This window comes from Hemiscyllium ocellatum, chromosome 15, assembly GCF_020745735.1.
Source record: "Hemiscyllium ocellatum isolate sHemOce1 chromosome 15, sHemOce1.pat.X.cur, whole genome shotgun sequence".
Taxonomy (NCBI): Eukaryota; Metazoa; Chordata; class Chondrichthyes; order Orectolobiformes; family Hemiscylliidae; genus Hemiscyllium; species Hemiscyllium ocellatum.
In genome coordinates, this window is record NC_083415.1 from 64,871,649 (window position 1) to 64,887,437 (window position 15,789).

The window sequence follows — 15,789 nt, forward strand, 5'->3', positions numbered from 1 at the left end:
GGTCTGATAGTGTCAGTCTGACGGTGTGGTTCTGATGGTGTTAGTCTGATGGTGTCAGTCGGATGGTGTCAGTCTGATGGTGTGGGTCTGATGCTGTGAGTCTGATGGTGTGGGTCTGATGATGTCGGTCTGATGGTGTGAGTCTGATGGTGTAGGTCTGATGGTGTGGGTCTGATGGTGTGAGTCTGATAGTGTGGGTCCGATGATGTCGGTCTGATGGTGTGAGTCTGATGGTGTGGGTCTGATGGTGTCAGTCTGATGGTGTTGATCTGATGGTGTGAGTCTGATGGTGTGAGTCTGTTGGTGTTGGTCTGATGATGTTGGTCTGATGATGTCAGCTGATGGTATGGGTCTGATGGTGTCAGTCTGATGGTGTCAGTCTGATGGTGTAGGTCTGATGGTGTCAGTCTGATGGTGTGGGTCTGATTGTGTCAGTCTAACGGTGTGGTTCTGATGGTGTCAGTCTGATGGTGTCGATCTGATGGTGTGTGTCTGATGGTGTGAGTCTGTTGGTCTGATGATGTTGGTCTGATGATGTCGGTCTGATGGTGTGAGTCTGATGGTACCAGTCTGATGGTGTGGGTCTGATGGTGTGAGTCTGATGGTGTCAGTCTGATGGTGTCAGTCTGATGGTACCAGTCTGATGGTGTGAGTCTGATGGTGTGGGTCTGATGGTGTCAGTCTGATGGGGTGGGTCTGATGGTGTGAGTGTGATGGGGTGGCTCTGATGGTGTGGGTCTGATGGTGAGAGTCCGATGGTGTGGGTCTGATGGTGTCAGTCTGATGGTGTGAGTCTGATTGTGTGGGTCTGATGGTGTCAGTCTGACGGGGTGGGTCTGATGGTGTGAGTGTGATGGGGTGGCTCTGATGGTGTGGGTCTGATGGTGAGAGTCCGATGGTGTGGGTCTGATGGTGTTAATCTGATGGTGTGGGTCTGATTGCGTGGGTCTGATGGTGTTAATCTGATGGTGTGGGTCTGATAGTGTGGGTCTGATGGTGTCAGTCTGATGGTGTGAGTTTTATGGTGTGGGTCTGATGGTGTCAGTCTGACGGGGTGGGTCTGATGGTGTGAGTCTGATGGTGTAGGTCTGATGGTGTGGGTCTGATGGTGTCAGTCTGATAGTGTGGGTCCGATGATGTCGGTCTGATGGTGTGAGTCTGATGGTGTCAGTCTGATGGTGTTGATCTGATGGTGTGAGTCTGATGGTGTGAGTCTGTTGGTGTTGGTCTGATGATGTTGGTCTGATGATGTCAGCTGATGGTGTGGGTCTGATGGTGTCAGTCTGATGGTGTCAGTCTGATGGTGTAGGTCTGATGGTGTCAGTCTGATGGTGTGGGTCTGATTGTGTCAGTCTAACGGTGTGGTTCTGATGGTGTCAGTCTGATGGTGTCGATCTGATGGTGTGTGTCTGATGGTGTGAGTCTGTTGGTCTGATGATGTTGGTCTGATGATGTCGGTCTGATGGTGTGAGTCTGATGGTACCAGTCTGATGGTGTGGGTCTGATGGTGTGAGTCTGATGGTGTCAGTCTGATGGTGTCAGTCTGATGGTACCAGTCTGATGGTGTGAGTCTGATGGTGTGGGTCTGATGGTGTCAGTCTGATGGGGTGGGTCTGATGGTGTGAGTGTGATGGGGTGGCTCTGATGGTGTGGGTCTGATGGTGAGAGTCCGATGGTGTGGGTCTGATGGTGTCAGTCTGATGGTGTGAGTCTGATTGTGTGGGTCTGATGGTGTTAATCTGATGGTGTGGGTCTGATAGTGTGGGTCTGATGGTGTTAATCTGATGGTGTGAGTTTTATGGTGTGGGTCTGATGGTGTCAGTCTGACGGGGTGGGTCTGATGGTGTGAGTGTGATGGGGTGGCTCTGATGGTGTGGGTCTGATGGTGAGAGTCCGATGGTGTGGGTCTGATGGTGTTAATCTGATGGTGTGGGTCTGATTGCGTGGGTCTGATGGTGTTAATCTGATGGTGTGGGTCTGATAGTGTGGGTCTGATGGTGTCAGTCTGATGGTGTGAGTTTTATGGTGTGGGTCTGATGGTGTCAGTCTGACGGGGTGGGTCTGATGGTGTGAGTGTGATGGGGTGGCTCTGATGGTGTGGGTCTGATGGTGAGAGTCTGATGGTGAAGGTGTGATGGTGTCAGTCTGATGGTATCATACTGATGGTGTGGGTCTGATTGCGTGGGTCTGATGGTGTTATTCTGATGGTGTGGGGCTGATTGCGTGGGTCTGATGGTGTTATTCTGATGGTGTGGGGCTGATGGTGTGAGTCTGATGATGTTAATCTGATGGTGTGGGTCTGATGGTGTGAGTGTGATGGTGTCAGTCTGATGGTGTGCGCCTGATGGTCTCAATCTGATGGTGTGAGTCTGATGGTGTGGGTCTGATGGTGTCAGTCTGATGGTGTGAGTCTGATGATGTGGGTCTGATGGTGTCAGTCTGATGGTGTGGGTCAGATGGTGTGGGTCTGATGGTGTCAGTCTGATGGTGTGGGTCTGATAGTTTGAGTCTGATGGTGTCAATCTAATGGTATGGGTCTGATGGTGTGAGTCTGATGGTGAGAGTCTGATGGTGAAGGTGTGATGGTGTCAGTCTGATGGTGTCATACTGATGGTGTGGGTCTGATTGCATGGGTCTGATGGTGTTATTCTGATGGTGTGGGGCTGATTGCGTGGGTCTGATGGTGTTAATCTGATGGTGTGGGTCTGATGGTGTGAGTGTGATGGTGTCAGTCTGATGGTGTGCGCCTGATGGTCTCAATCTGATGGTGTGAGTCTGATGGTGTGGGTCTGATGGTGTCAGTCTGATGGTGTGAGTCTGATGATGTGGGTCTGATGGTATCAGTCTGATGGTGTGGGTCAGATGGTGTGGGTCTGATGGTGTGGGTCTGATAGTTTGAGTCTGATGGTGTCAATCTAATGGTATGGGTCTGATGGTGTGAGTCTGATGGTGTCAGTCTGATTGTATGGGTCTGACGGTGTGTTTCTGATGGTGTGGGTCTGATGGTGTCAGTCTGACGGGGTGGGTCTGATTGTATGAGTCTGATGGTGTGACTCTGATGGTGTCCGTCTGATGGTGTGGGGCTGATAGCGTGAGTCTGATGGTGTCAGTCTGATGGCGTGAGTCTGATGGTGTGGGTCTGATGGTGTCAGTCTGATGGTGTCAGTCTAAATGGGTTGGTCTGATGGTGTGGGTCTGATGGTGTGAGTTTGATGATATGGTTCTGATGGTGTCAGTCTGATGACGTGCATCTGATGGGATGGATCTGATGGTGTCAGTCTGATAGTGTGAGTTGTACAGGAGAGTCTGTTGGTGTTGGAGGTTCCCTCTTCAGTCTAATGTCTTCAATATTCAGGGTTATTGTCTTGAGAGTTATTCAGGAGACCTGGTAAGATTGTTGAATGCATGATTCCCATACTCCTCTCAGACCCAAACCTTAACATTCAGATTTTAATTGGACTAACATTGAGGTTGAAATAACTTTGGTAAAGTTTTTAATTTAAAAATAATTAAGTTTTTTTTATACCCACATTGAAAAATGTCTCATTTTACTAAAATAAAATTAACTATTTTGGGATTAGTGAGTGTGATTAGCAGTATTTATGCACCAGGCATGCATTTAAAAAAAAAATCCTGTTACAATTCTTCCAATAAGGTGTAGATTTTCAAATGTTTTACAGTGGGTCCAACGGCATAAATATCGACAGGAGTGTCAGTGCACTGAGGGAGGAGGGTTACGGGGTCCGAATGAGGCTGAATCTTGCAGTTTTTTTGGTCAAGTCAGAATTGTATCATTTGATTCGGAGGGATTTCCAACACCAGGTTACAATGCATTTCTCACTATTAACTGGTGCAGGTGTCAACGTGGAGTGAGTTATCGAGATGGACCTCACTAGAAACCTATCCAATTTTGTGACAAACATACTTCTCATCACTCAGACCCCTGTAAGCTCCTGCCCACTGTGATTACTCTGGCTGATAAAGGAAGCATTAAGAACACTGCACATGTTGACTCTAGCTGCTGTTGTCAGTTGTGATGGACTATTGATGGTGAACCCCAATAGTTTCACTGTTCTTACATCTGCAAGATCTGGGCACATGAAACTACTGCTCACTTTCAGGCAGTACATTCTGAGTTACAACAGCAAACTGTAACAAAGGCATAAGTTAATTTCATGGATATACTTGGATAATTAGTAGCAGGGTCATAGATGTCACAGAGTTGTAGAGATGTACAGCACAGAAACAACCTTTGGTTCAACTCATCCATGCCTACCAGATATCCTAACCTAATCTAGTCCTGTTTGCCAGCAGTTGACCCATATCCATCCAAACCCTTCCTGTTCATATACCCATCCAGATGCCTTTTAAATGTTGCAATTGTACCAGCCTCTACCACTTCCTCTGACAGCTCATTCCATACACGTACCACCCTCTGTGTGAAAATGTTGCCCCTTTTTGTCCCTTTTATGTTGTTCTTCTCTCACCCTAAACCTATGCCCTCTAGTTCTGGACTCTTTCAACTTAGAAGGAGTCCACTTCCCCTATCCATGCCCCTTGTGATTTTAGAAACATCTATAAGGTTATCCCTCAGCCTCCGATGCTCCAGGGAAAACAGCCCCAGCCTGTTCAGCCTCTCCCTGTAGCTCAAACCCTCCAACCCTGGCAACATCCTTGTAAATATTTTCTGAACCCTTTCATGTTTCACAACATCCTTTCCATAGGGGGGGGGGAGACCAGAATTACCCATAATATTCCAAAAGTGGCCTTACCAATGTCCTGTACAGCCGCAATATGACCTCCCAAGTTCTATACTCAGTGCACAGACCAATAAAGGAAAGAGTACCAAACACCTCCTTCATTATCCTACCTACTTCTGACTCCTAGAATGGGCACCAGTAGAACATTTAGCCCTTTTGAGTCCATTCTATTTTTTATGGTTGGAGGCTGAGGGGTGATCTTATGGAGGTTTATAAAGTCATGAGGAACACAGATAGGGTAAATAGCTAAGGACTTTTCTCTTGGGTAGGAGAGTTCAAATGTACAGGAAATAAGATTTAAAATAAGAGGAAAAAAGTTTAAAAAGGGACCTGAGGGCAACTTTTTCACACAGAAGGTAATACGTGTATGGAATGAGCTGCCAGAGGAAGTGGTGGAGGCTGGTAAAATTACAACATTTAAAAGGCATCTGGATAGGTATATGAATAGGAAGGGTGAGAGTGATGTGAGCCAAAAACTGGGAAATAGGACTAGGTCAGATTGGGATATCTGTCCTTTATGGGTGTGTTGAACTGAAGGGTCTGTTTCTGTGCTGTATGATCCTGTTTGTATTTCGATCCTGATTTCCCTTCTGAAATATCCATCCTTAAAATCTGTCAATCTTAGCTGTGAAAATTCAAGTTGCCCTTGAATTTTGAGAACGAGTATTCTACATTCCCATTATTCTTTGTGAAGTACTTGCTGATTTTGCTCTGAACTTTTATTTTAAGAATGTGCCTTTTTGTTTTACTGTCAGAGGAAATAATTTCTCTGTAGCAGCTTCCATCAAATCTTTTAATCATTTTAAACACCTTGATATGATCATCCTTAACATTCTAAACTCAAAGGAGTGCAAGTATTATTTATGTAACTTCTCATAATTTAACCCTTTATCAATTTGCTGAATCTGTGGCAAAACTCCTTTGAGATTAGTTTCATCTTCTTGAGGCACCCAGAACTGAACACATTGACTTTAGCTGGAGCTGGACTCCTGAAACATCTGTTTCTCTTTGGTACATTCCAATTCCCTTGAGATAATGGTCAGCATTCCATAAACCATTTTCATTAAAGTAAAACCAGGAGTTAAACACATTGATCTCTTATAAATGACCAAGGGAAAAAAAAGAGAAACTGCAGAGCTGTGGGGAAAGAGTGAGGATGACTAGTTGGATAGGTATTACAAAGAATTGGCACAGCACAGTGGGCAGAATGGCCCCTTTCAGTGTTGTGTGATTCTCTATTATCTGCCATTCCAAATTAACACATTTCTGTGGACATTCTGAAACTGAAAGTGATTGAGGGCAAAATATTGAATGTTTTCAAAGAGGAGTTAAATATAGTTGTTAAGATTAAAGGGATTAAGGGTATAGGGTGAAAGCAACAACAGGGATGGAGTTGGATAATCAGCCCTGATCATATTGAAGGGCAGGCTGCTCTTGGTCCTTATTGTTTATGTGGCTATGAAAGAAAATGAGTACTTGAATTTATAGTTGAAAAATGTGTTGCTGGTTAAAGCACAGCAGGTCAGGCAGCATCCAAGGAATAGGAAATTCGACGTTTCAGGCATAAGCCCTTCATCAGGAACGTCGAATTTCCTATTCCTTGGATGCTGCCTGACCTGCTGTGCTTTAACCAGCAACACATTTTCAACTGTGATCTCCAGCATCTGCAGACCTCATTTTTTACTTGAATTTATAGGGCAACTTTGTTCTATATCACTTCAACAACCTTTTCAAGATAATTGTATATAAAATATCTTGTTCATTCTTATGTGTTTGCCAAATGCTCAGCTGTAAGTCCATCCCAGTCTCCTACTTGTTCGATTGAAGTAAAGGCAACAAGAAATCCTGGATTGGGTTCTGCAGGAGTCTAAAGGCAAGTCCTCCACTGATTGTGAGTCCCATCAGAAGTGAATTATCTTCCATCTCTTGGCGACAGTTTCCTGGCAGGAAGTTAAACCGAATGTTGAGAAGGTTCCCATGGAGACCATCAAACCTGGACATTCAGAGCAGCTGCAGTGACCGCTGGATGTGGACATTATCTTGGCCATTACTGATGAGCGATAATGTGGCTGAAAATCATTCAACTTCTTCAAGACTGAAAGCTGGCCTTTCCTGCTGCAGCCATTACACCTTCTGGACATATAAAAGTACGAAGGGATATAAATATACAGACACATAAATACAGACTTGTATATTTACATGTACATGTACACAGATGCACAAAAACAGACACATTCTTACACACTCATATGTACCATTACACTAAAGCACACACAGACATACACACACATAAAAACAAACAGCAAACCACAAATATAAGTAAACCAACACACAGACACAGATCCTCAGGCACACACAGGGTGGGGAAATTCAACACAGACACACACAGATGCAAGGGTACAGAAATTAGACAGACTTTCAGGCACAAAGGCACACATACTGACCCTCAGGCACACATAAATTCAGGCAGACAGCTCAAAGACACAGACAGACTCTTCAAGCACACTGACAGAGACCCAGACAGACACAGGTACAAATACTCACAGGCACAGACACACAGAGACAGATAATCCAGGGGAAAGGCATAAAATGGCAGTAAAATGCAGAACCGCTGTCTTTTTTTGAGATTTAATTTATTCTCCACAGTCTGTCCTCCAGGCGAGTCGTTCCACGCCCCAGTTCCTAGCCCAGGCACAGATTGGTGGATTAAGACGTCAGATGTGAGTTCAATCCCACCTCTCGCTTTGTACCTCACTCCCACTCCCACCCTCAAACAATCCTTGAGCTCTCAGTGAATTAGAGTGTGAGCGGTAGCTGCTGGACCAGGACTGTGTCCGTGTCTGTGTGAGAGAGATTCCAACCAGCTCAAGAGATGTCATTATTGAGTGTGAGGAGTACTGAGTGTGGGAGACAGTGAACACACACTGAGAAAGGTATTGTGTAGCAAAGGAGAGACAGAAGGGGAACACCGAGAGGAGAAAGGAGACAGAGAGAGAGAGAGAGAGAGAGTCAGCTCTTTGTGAACGCCAACTGGGAGTGAAGGGCTGAGGTTTCCTGATAGCGCCGGGACCCTCCAAAGCTGCCAAGACGCCGCGTGCAATACTGCGAGTGAAAAATGTGCCTCCGAGAGCGGCCAAGACAGCGCCGAGCTCCGAGCTGGCCCCAAGCGCCTTCCCCATCGAGAGATCACAGAGCAGGATCAGCCTGTCCGCTTCCTTCGAAGCCCTAGCCATCTACTTCCCGTGTATGAACTCCTTCGATGAGGAAGACACCGGTAAGTGAGGGCTCCCTTGGCTCAGGGAGGGCTGGCTCAGGGCTCGGACTGAACTTGCCCAAGGAGAGGGGAGAGCTGTTGCTGCTGCTGGTGGTCCCAGGGGGGGTGGGGGGTGCAGGATGGACAGAATGAGAAAGGGGAGAAAGAGAGACAGAGAGAGAGAGACGGGATCTGTGCAAACAATAAACAGAAAGACAGAGTAAGTCTATTCTTGAATGTTGAAGGCAGAATGAGAGAGAGACCATGAAAATAATGAGAAAGAGTGGTAGAGTCACTGGAAATGATAGGGAGGGATGAAACTTGCAACTAAATATATTGGTAAATCCACAATCCTCTGAGTTCATCTGAGAAAGTGCGTTGATTGATTTATTCTGAAGATTTTTAATTGCCTGATAATATGTTTTTGCCCGAGTAGCTTTCTCTCTCTCTCTCTTACCTGTCCTGCAAATCCCACACAATAGGCGGAAAAAAAATGTGGAGCAGGCGATCTAGATTTTTATTGGAAGATGAAGAAGGTGAGGAAGAGACAAAGAACCGCCAGAAAGGGAAGCAGTAGAAATGGTCAGGCAGCGATTCTCAGTGAAACAGGAGCAAGGATGTGAGAGAGACAGAAGGTGACAGCAGTCCGAGAGAAAGGGGTGTGAAGGAGGTAACTAAGGCCCTGCAGATCTGGCCAGCTGAGACTGTCCGAGTGCTGGGCACGGTCAGATGCGAAGTTTGGGGTGGTTGTAGATTTGGGGTTGGACTTTCGAAATTTAAAATCACTGGTGGGATCGGTGAAGGTTAATTCGGTGTCAGGTTTGAAGTGAACTTTGCCGTTGTATTTGTCAGCACTATAAGACTGAGCCGTGTGCATTGGGGCATCTCTCTTTGTAGTGCTACTGTCGCTCACCCTAGTGCTCCCGCACCACCTGGTTCTCCCAGACCAGCGGAATGACCCAACCCCTGTCTCTCAGCGGAACAGGAGCAGTCAGGAGGGAGCAGCCAGGTCTGGTTTCTGGGCACAGATGCTGTTACACTTGCTGAGTTTCCTTAAATGTTTCTGTCAATAGGTCAGACGATCAGCATCCATTGTTTTCGGTGAGAGTTGCCTTATTCTATGATTTATAGATTAATAATCACTTAGAGAAAGCATTTCAGCTTCCCCCTGCAGACAACCCTGTTCACTTTGTCTTGTCACCTCCCGGCAAGTGTCTGTTGTTGTTTGGGGTCACTCCACCTTTTCACTGAACAGTCTTTATGGCGCTGTGGTAGTGTCCCCACGTTTGGACTAGGAGGGCCGGATTCAAGTCCCATTGCTTCAATGGTGTGTGTCATAACCACCCTGAATGGGTTGAAGAGGACAACATCGACCTTCTCACTGTCCTCTTGTTTTCATTGGTTGATTCTACACAAAGTAACTCATTGGATGTGACTATGGTTAGTCAGAGATTACATCATCTCATTGAACAATTGCTTTACAGTTAATTCTCATCATCCAGATCTTTACTCGTGTGAACTAGAGACCACTCAATGTACTCACATGCTCACTGCATCATGGCTGACCCAGTGGATACCAGCCCATCAATGCCTAGTCTTTAACATTCACCTCCTAATTTACAAATCCTGCTGTGGTTTTACTCCTGGTCTCTGAGCCTTCTGGATTTTAATGTCCTCTCTGTACCATCCAATTCTCCTCTTTTCAAAAGCTCCTTAGTGAAACATAGAAAATAGGAGAGGCCATTCGGCCTTTCCAGTGTGTACCAACATTCAGTGGCTGATCATGCAATCTCAGTATCCCATTCCTGCTTTCTCCTCATTTTCTTGGATCCCTTCAGCTGCAAGGGCCATTCCACTTCCCTCTTGAATGTATCTAATGAACAGCTTCCTGTGGGAGAGAATTCCACAGGTTCACAACTCTCTGAGTGAAGAAATTCTTCCTCATCTCAGTCCTGACTGGCTTACCCCTTATTCCTAGACTGTGACCCCTAGTTATGGACTTCCCCAACATCAAGAACATTCTTCACGCATCTAGCCTGTCCAGTCCCAACAGGATTTTATATGTTTCTGTTAGATCCTTCCTCATTCTTCTCAATTCCAGCGAGGTCAAGCTCAGTTGATCCAATTTTTCTTCATATGTATAAAGTGCCTCTTGGACCAAGCTTTAAGTCACCTGTCCTAATCTCCTCTCATGTGACTCAGTGTTAAGCATTTTGTTCGGTGCTCATTATTATGAAGTATCTTGTAGCTTTATACTGAAGTGCCATATAAATGTAACTTGTTGGTGAACATATAACACCTAAGTTTTGTGGAATGGCCTCTTTCCAGAACCTCATTCTATCGGGGCACTAGGTGCTGGTCACTGGGAGGGTGGCAGCAAAATGTGACACATGGGAACTTCCTACTGAACCTTTCATTTGTTGCACACCATGCCCTAGTGGGAAATTTCTGCTGTTACTGGAAATTTTAACAAATTTCCACAAGTTTTATAGGGCAATATCAGGACAGCAGCGTTTACAAAAGAAACAGTAACCTAAAACCTCTCTCCTTACTGGAATTAGGATTTATTTTATAATGTGAGCAGCTTTGAGAGGGAGTAGGCAATAATTATTTCCTCGAGATGGAGGGTTGGTGGCAGATGATCATTAATTGACAGTACGTAAAGACAGGAAAGGGGAGGCATCTTGAGCAGGGTTTTTGGAGGATGGGATGTCTAGCCACAGGGAGTCCTTGATGCTGAGATTATAACGGAACATACGAATAAAGCAAGGGAAGATTCAGGGCCATTGAAAAGATGGGAGCACTGGGATGGATGCTCTAGCAAGGAGCTGGCATAGACACCTAGGACAGAACGATCTCCATTGCACATCCGGAGATCTGTGAAACTGGCTTCATACAAGATGAAAGAATTTCATTTGCATGATCGTCTCTGAGTACTTTACAACCAGAGAAATATTTCTGAAGTGGATTTGTAGCCGATGTGTGCGCAGAAAGTTCCTGCAAACAGAAATGTGCCATAATGAATATAAAATCCATCTCAATCAATTTTGGTTGAGAGAGAAACAGTTGCTAGGACCTCAAGACAGAACCCTCTTGGTCTTCACTTGCTCTTGCAGCTGCAGGATGTTTGACAGTAACCTGAGAGAACAGATAGCACTCTCAGTTTGATGCCTCGGCTGAAAAGTGGCACTCGATAAGTATTGGCAATGTAGGTGGAAGTTACTTATTTCTGCTAAGCAGGTAAGTACCCATTTCCCAATGCAACAGGAGTCTGTGGAAGGACTCATCATTGAATCAATGATATATCTCAAAAAATCTGTTTCTTAAAAAAACCTGCTCCATTTAAAAAAATATTATTTGACAGCACTCACCCCACCTTACTTCAAGGGGATCTGTATTAGATTATAGATCTGTCCATAATTCAATAAAACTCTCCATGGGTGAGTCATGTCCTTCATTACTGCAATGAGCACTTATGGAATCACAGAATCAGACAAAAGGAGGCCATTTGGTCCATCAAACTTGTGTTGACTTGATTGTGCGGTCTGTTTATTATCATACCTCAGGTCTTCCCAGCAAAGGAGTCCTGAGTAAGTACATGGACTCTTCATGTGGAATCAACCTCCAAGTCATGTAAACACTCTGTGCACAAAGGAATGTCTCCTCACTTCCCCCTCATTCTTTTGATTGTTATTACAAATCTATGACCACCAGTTTCCAACCCCAATGTTATAGAGGAAGCGATGGTTTATGGGAAGGTACTGCAAACATCCCAATAAAAGAAGGACTTGAAACATCTCCGGAATCACGGTAGTTTACTGGGTGGACTGTGCCAGGTTTTTGCTGCTAGCTACTTGTCCAGAAAAAAAAGTCTTGCCCTGAATGGGTGGGGAATGAGGAACTCAGGGGAATAGCAGCACTTCAAGGGCTGCCATTTATACTTATGTTTCTGAATCAGAAACATGGTCTCATCATTTATAACATGGTCACATCTAACGTTGTGGTTGGCCTGCTCAGTTGGCAGGATGGCTGGTTTGTGATGCAGAGTGAGAACAACAGTGTGGGTTCAATTCCCACACCAGTTGAGGTGACCATGAAGGACTCTCCATCTCAATCTCTTCCCTTTGCCTGAGGCACGGTGACCCTCAGTTTAAACCATCACTGGTTGTCTCTGTCTGGTGAGAGTGCAGCTCCATGGTCTGGTAACACTATGATGATCTATTTTTAATGTTGAAGAGCTGAAACTCCCTCGAGGAAGCTGATCAGGTCACAGTATTCCCAATCCCCACTGTTGGTGTTATTTGTCTCCTTGTTTGGTGTTTAATGATGTGGACTGTTAGCTGCTCACTATGATTGATTAGTTAAACATGGTGTGGTCACTTCCATAAGGAAACTAAACAGTAGGCAAGCATGAATGCAGACATGTTAAACAAAGAATAGAATTCCTGTTACAACATAAAAACATGGTATATTATCTCTGCATGTAGAGTCATACAGCACAGAAACAGACCCTTTGGTCTCACCAGTTCATGCTGACCATGTTCCAAAACTAAACTAGTCCCACCTGCCTGCGTTTGGTCATATCTGTCCAAATATTTCTTATGCATGTACTTATCCACCACTTTCTCTGGATCTAGATTACTTACAGTGTGGAAACAGGCCCTTTGGGCCCCTCCAAAGAGCAACCCACCCATACCCATACAATTACCCCTTCACATAACACTATGGGCAATTTAGCATGGCCAATTCACCTAACCTGCACCCAGAGGAAACTCACGCAGACACGGGGAGAATGTGCAAACTCCACACAGACAGTTGCCTGATGCGGGAATTGAACAGTGCTTGCCACTGTGTCACCGTGCCACCCAATGTTCTGGATGTTCATTCCAGACGCAAACCACTCCTGTTTAGAATAAATTCCTCTTGTGTCATTTAAAAAAAATATTTCTCCTTTCAGTTTAAAAATGTGCCCCCTATTCATGAAATCCCACACATGGAGAAAAGACACCTTATCTATTTGCCTCATGATTTTATAGACATCTGTAAAGTCACCTCTCAACCTCCTATACTCCAGTGAAAAAAGTCCCTGCCTCTCCCTATAACTCAAACCCTCTGAGGTGTAAGTCACGGATGTATGTATTGTGCTGAAGTGGAAAATTAATGAGGGACCTACTTAAGTAAAAGCCAGTACTAAAATGAGGACAGCACTGTGAACCATCTATTCTGCCTCAAAATTAATTCAGACCATGAATTTGTTCAGTTACTGGTGTCACTCGTTGACATTTAGCAAAACTGACACCAGTGGGAATCATGAGCCAAACTTTGTCACACTTTACACATGGACCGTGGTGTTGGGGGGGTCAGCTATTTCAGCTCCAGGACATCTCTGCAGAATTTCCCCAGGGGAGTGTCCTGGCTCAACCATCTTCAGCTCCTTCATCAATGACCTTTCCTCCATGTTCGCCACTGATTGTCCACCAGCTACAAGGCACGAGTCAGGAGTATGATGGAATACGGCTCACTTGCCTGAATGGGGGCAGCTCAAACAACACTCGAGATGCTCAATACCATCCACGACAAAGCAGTCTCCTTCATTGGTACCACATTTCTACCTTCAACGATTATTTCTTTGTAGGGATAGATGGTAATATTGGTTCATTATGACTGAATTAGTAATCCAGACTCCCAGGCTAATGCCCTATGAGAGTCTGTTCCAATCCCATTGTGCCAATGGTGGAGTTCAAGTCAAAAAACCTTGAACTAAAAGCTAGTTTTCAGGGATAGTGATTAAATAGTTAAAAATCCATCTGGTTCACTATTATTGGTTCTCTTATAGGAAGGAAATCTACCATCCCTCCTTTGTCTGGCCTACATGTGACTCCAGACCCACAGCGATGTGAATCTTAACTGCCCTCTGAAATGGCCCTACCAGGCCACTCAGTTCAAAGGCAGTTAGAGTTGGGCCAGAACATGCCAGCTTTGCCCACATCCCATGATAGAATAAATAAAAAAACACACCATCCAGAAAGACAGGGGATAACAGATATATCTCAAGCAAGTTTCTGTCCAAATGACACAGCATCGTGTCTTGGAACAATATCGCCATGTTGCTAGGTCAAAATCCTGGAGGCAATGGCCTAGTGGTGTTATCACTGGTCTCAGAGACCCAGGTAATGTGCTGGGGGCCTGGGTATGAATCCTGCCATGGCAGATGATGAAATTTGAATTCAGTTAAAAAAAGTCTGGAATTAAGAGTTCAATGATGACCATGAATCCATTGCTGGGTCACTAATATCCTTTAGGGAAGGAAACTGCCACCCTTACCTGGTCTGGCCTACATGTGACCCCATACCCTCAGCAATGTGGTTAACTCTTAATTGCCCTCCGGGTAATTAGGGCTGGGCAAAAAATGCTGGCCTAACCAGTGACACCTTCATCCTGTAAATGAGTAAATATTAAAGTATCTGGGTGTTGCAGTGTGTGGTGTATCACGGGGTTAAAGTGAAAGGCATGTGTTTTACAATGAGAGGTGTGGGATATATAAGCATGTTACAGTTTGGAGGGTAGGGTATATCTGACTTTCAGTATGAGATATTGGGTATATCAGAGAATTAGTGAGAGTGTTAGTAAAAGGGGTGTGTTATGTATCAGTGTAAGGGGTGTTATAGAATCTCTTCAGTGTGGAAACAGGCCATTAGGAACAACAAGTCCATGCGGGTTCTTCAAGAACGTCCCACCCACACCCTTTACCCTTTCCCTGTAAACCTGCATTTCCCAAAGCTAATTCACCTAACTTACACATCCCTGGACACTATGGGCAACATAGGCCAATCCACCCTAACCTACACATCTTCGGACTGTGGGAGGAAGCCAGAACACCCAGAGGAATCCCACGCAGACACTGGGAGAATGTACAAATCCACACAGACAGTTGTCTGAGGCTAGAATTGGGCGGCTGGAATCAGAGTGTTACCGTGAGGGGTATGGGATGTATCAGTGCTACGGTGAAGGTTGTGGGGTAGGTATATCAGATTGACCCCCTGAGGGATGTAGGGTACATCAGAGTGATTCCTCAAGAGATGTGAGATGATTTACCCGTGGTTAATGAAGGTGGTCATGGAGAGTATACAATCACAAACCAAGGTATTCAAAACTTCAAAAGAAAATGGTAAAGCCAAAGGTTTGGGATTATCTTGGGCATCATCAGCAGATGACTAAAAAATCTCTAGATGTACAGAAGTAAATCAGTAATAAATTTAGAAACAAACAACAATAGCTTGTGCAAGTATTTAAAAAGAAAACATGTTGGTATATAGAATGTGGTATCCTAGGATATTGTAATTGGGGAATTGATAACAGGGAACAGGGAAATGGCAGATAATTTATATCAATATTTTGCACTGGTTTCAATGTGGAATAGTATGAACATCCTGAAGGTAATAAATAAGCAAGGTACTAATGGGAGAAACGATCCTGTGACAGTCTCAATCATAAAGGATACAGTCTATGGCAAACTAATGGGACTGAAGGCAGACAAGTGACCAGGACATGATGACCTGTATCCTAGGATTTCAAAGGAAGGGGCTGCAGAGATAGTGGTGACATTGGTCAAAGAAATTGCTGGATTTCTGAGACAGTTCCGGCAGCATGGAAAATCACAGATGTGACACTAGTTTTCAAGAAGGGGAGGAGAGAGAAAGCAGGTCAGTTAACCTAACATCTGACGTTGGGAAAATGCTAGAGTCTATTATTAAGGAAGAAATAGCAGGGCATTTA

General features: G+C 44.8%; 1 protein-coding gene across 1 annotated transcript in view; it reads left to right on the forward strand.

Moving 5' to 3' along the window:
- Positions 1-6,720: 6,720 nt before the first annotated feature.
- Positions 6,721-15,789, forward strand: part of LOC132822854 (regulating synaptic membrane exocytosis protein 4-like) — a 115,653-nt gene continuing 106,584 nt past the window's right edge. Inside the window, exons 1-2 of the mRNA XM_060836228.1 lie at positions 6,721-6,907; positions 7,822-8,034. Of these exons, the coding sequence (XP_060692211.1) occupies positions 6,721-6,907; positions 7,822-8,034 (400 nt within the window). The remainder of the gene's footprint in view (positions 6,908-7,821; positions 8,035-15,789) is intronic.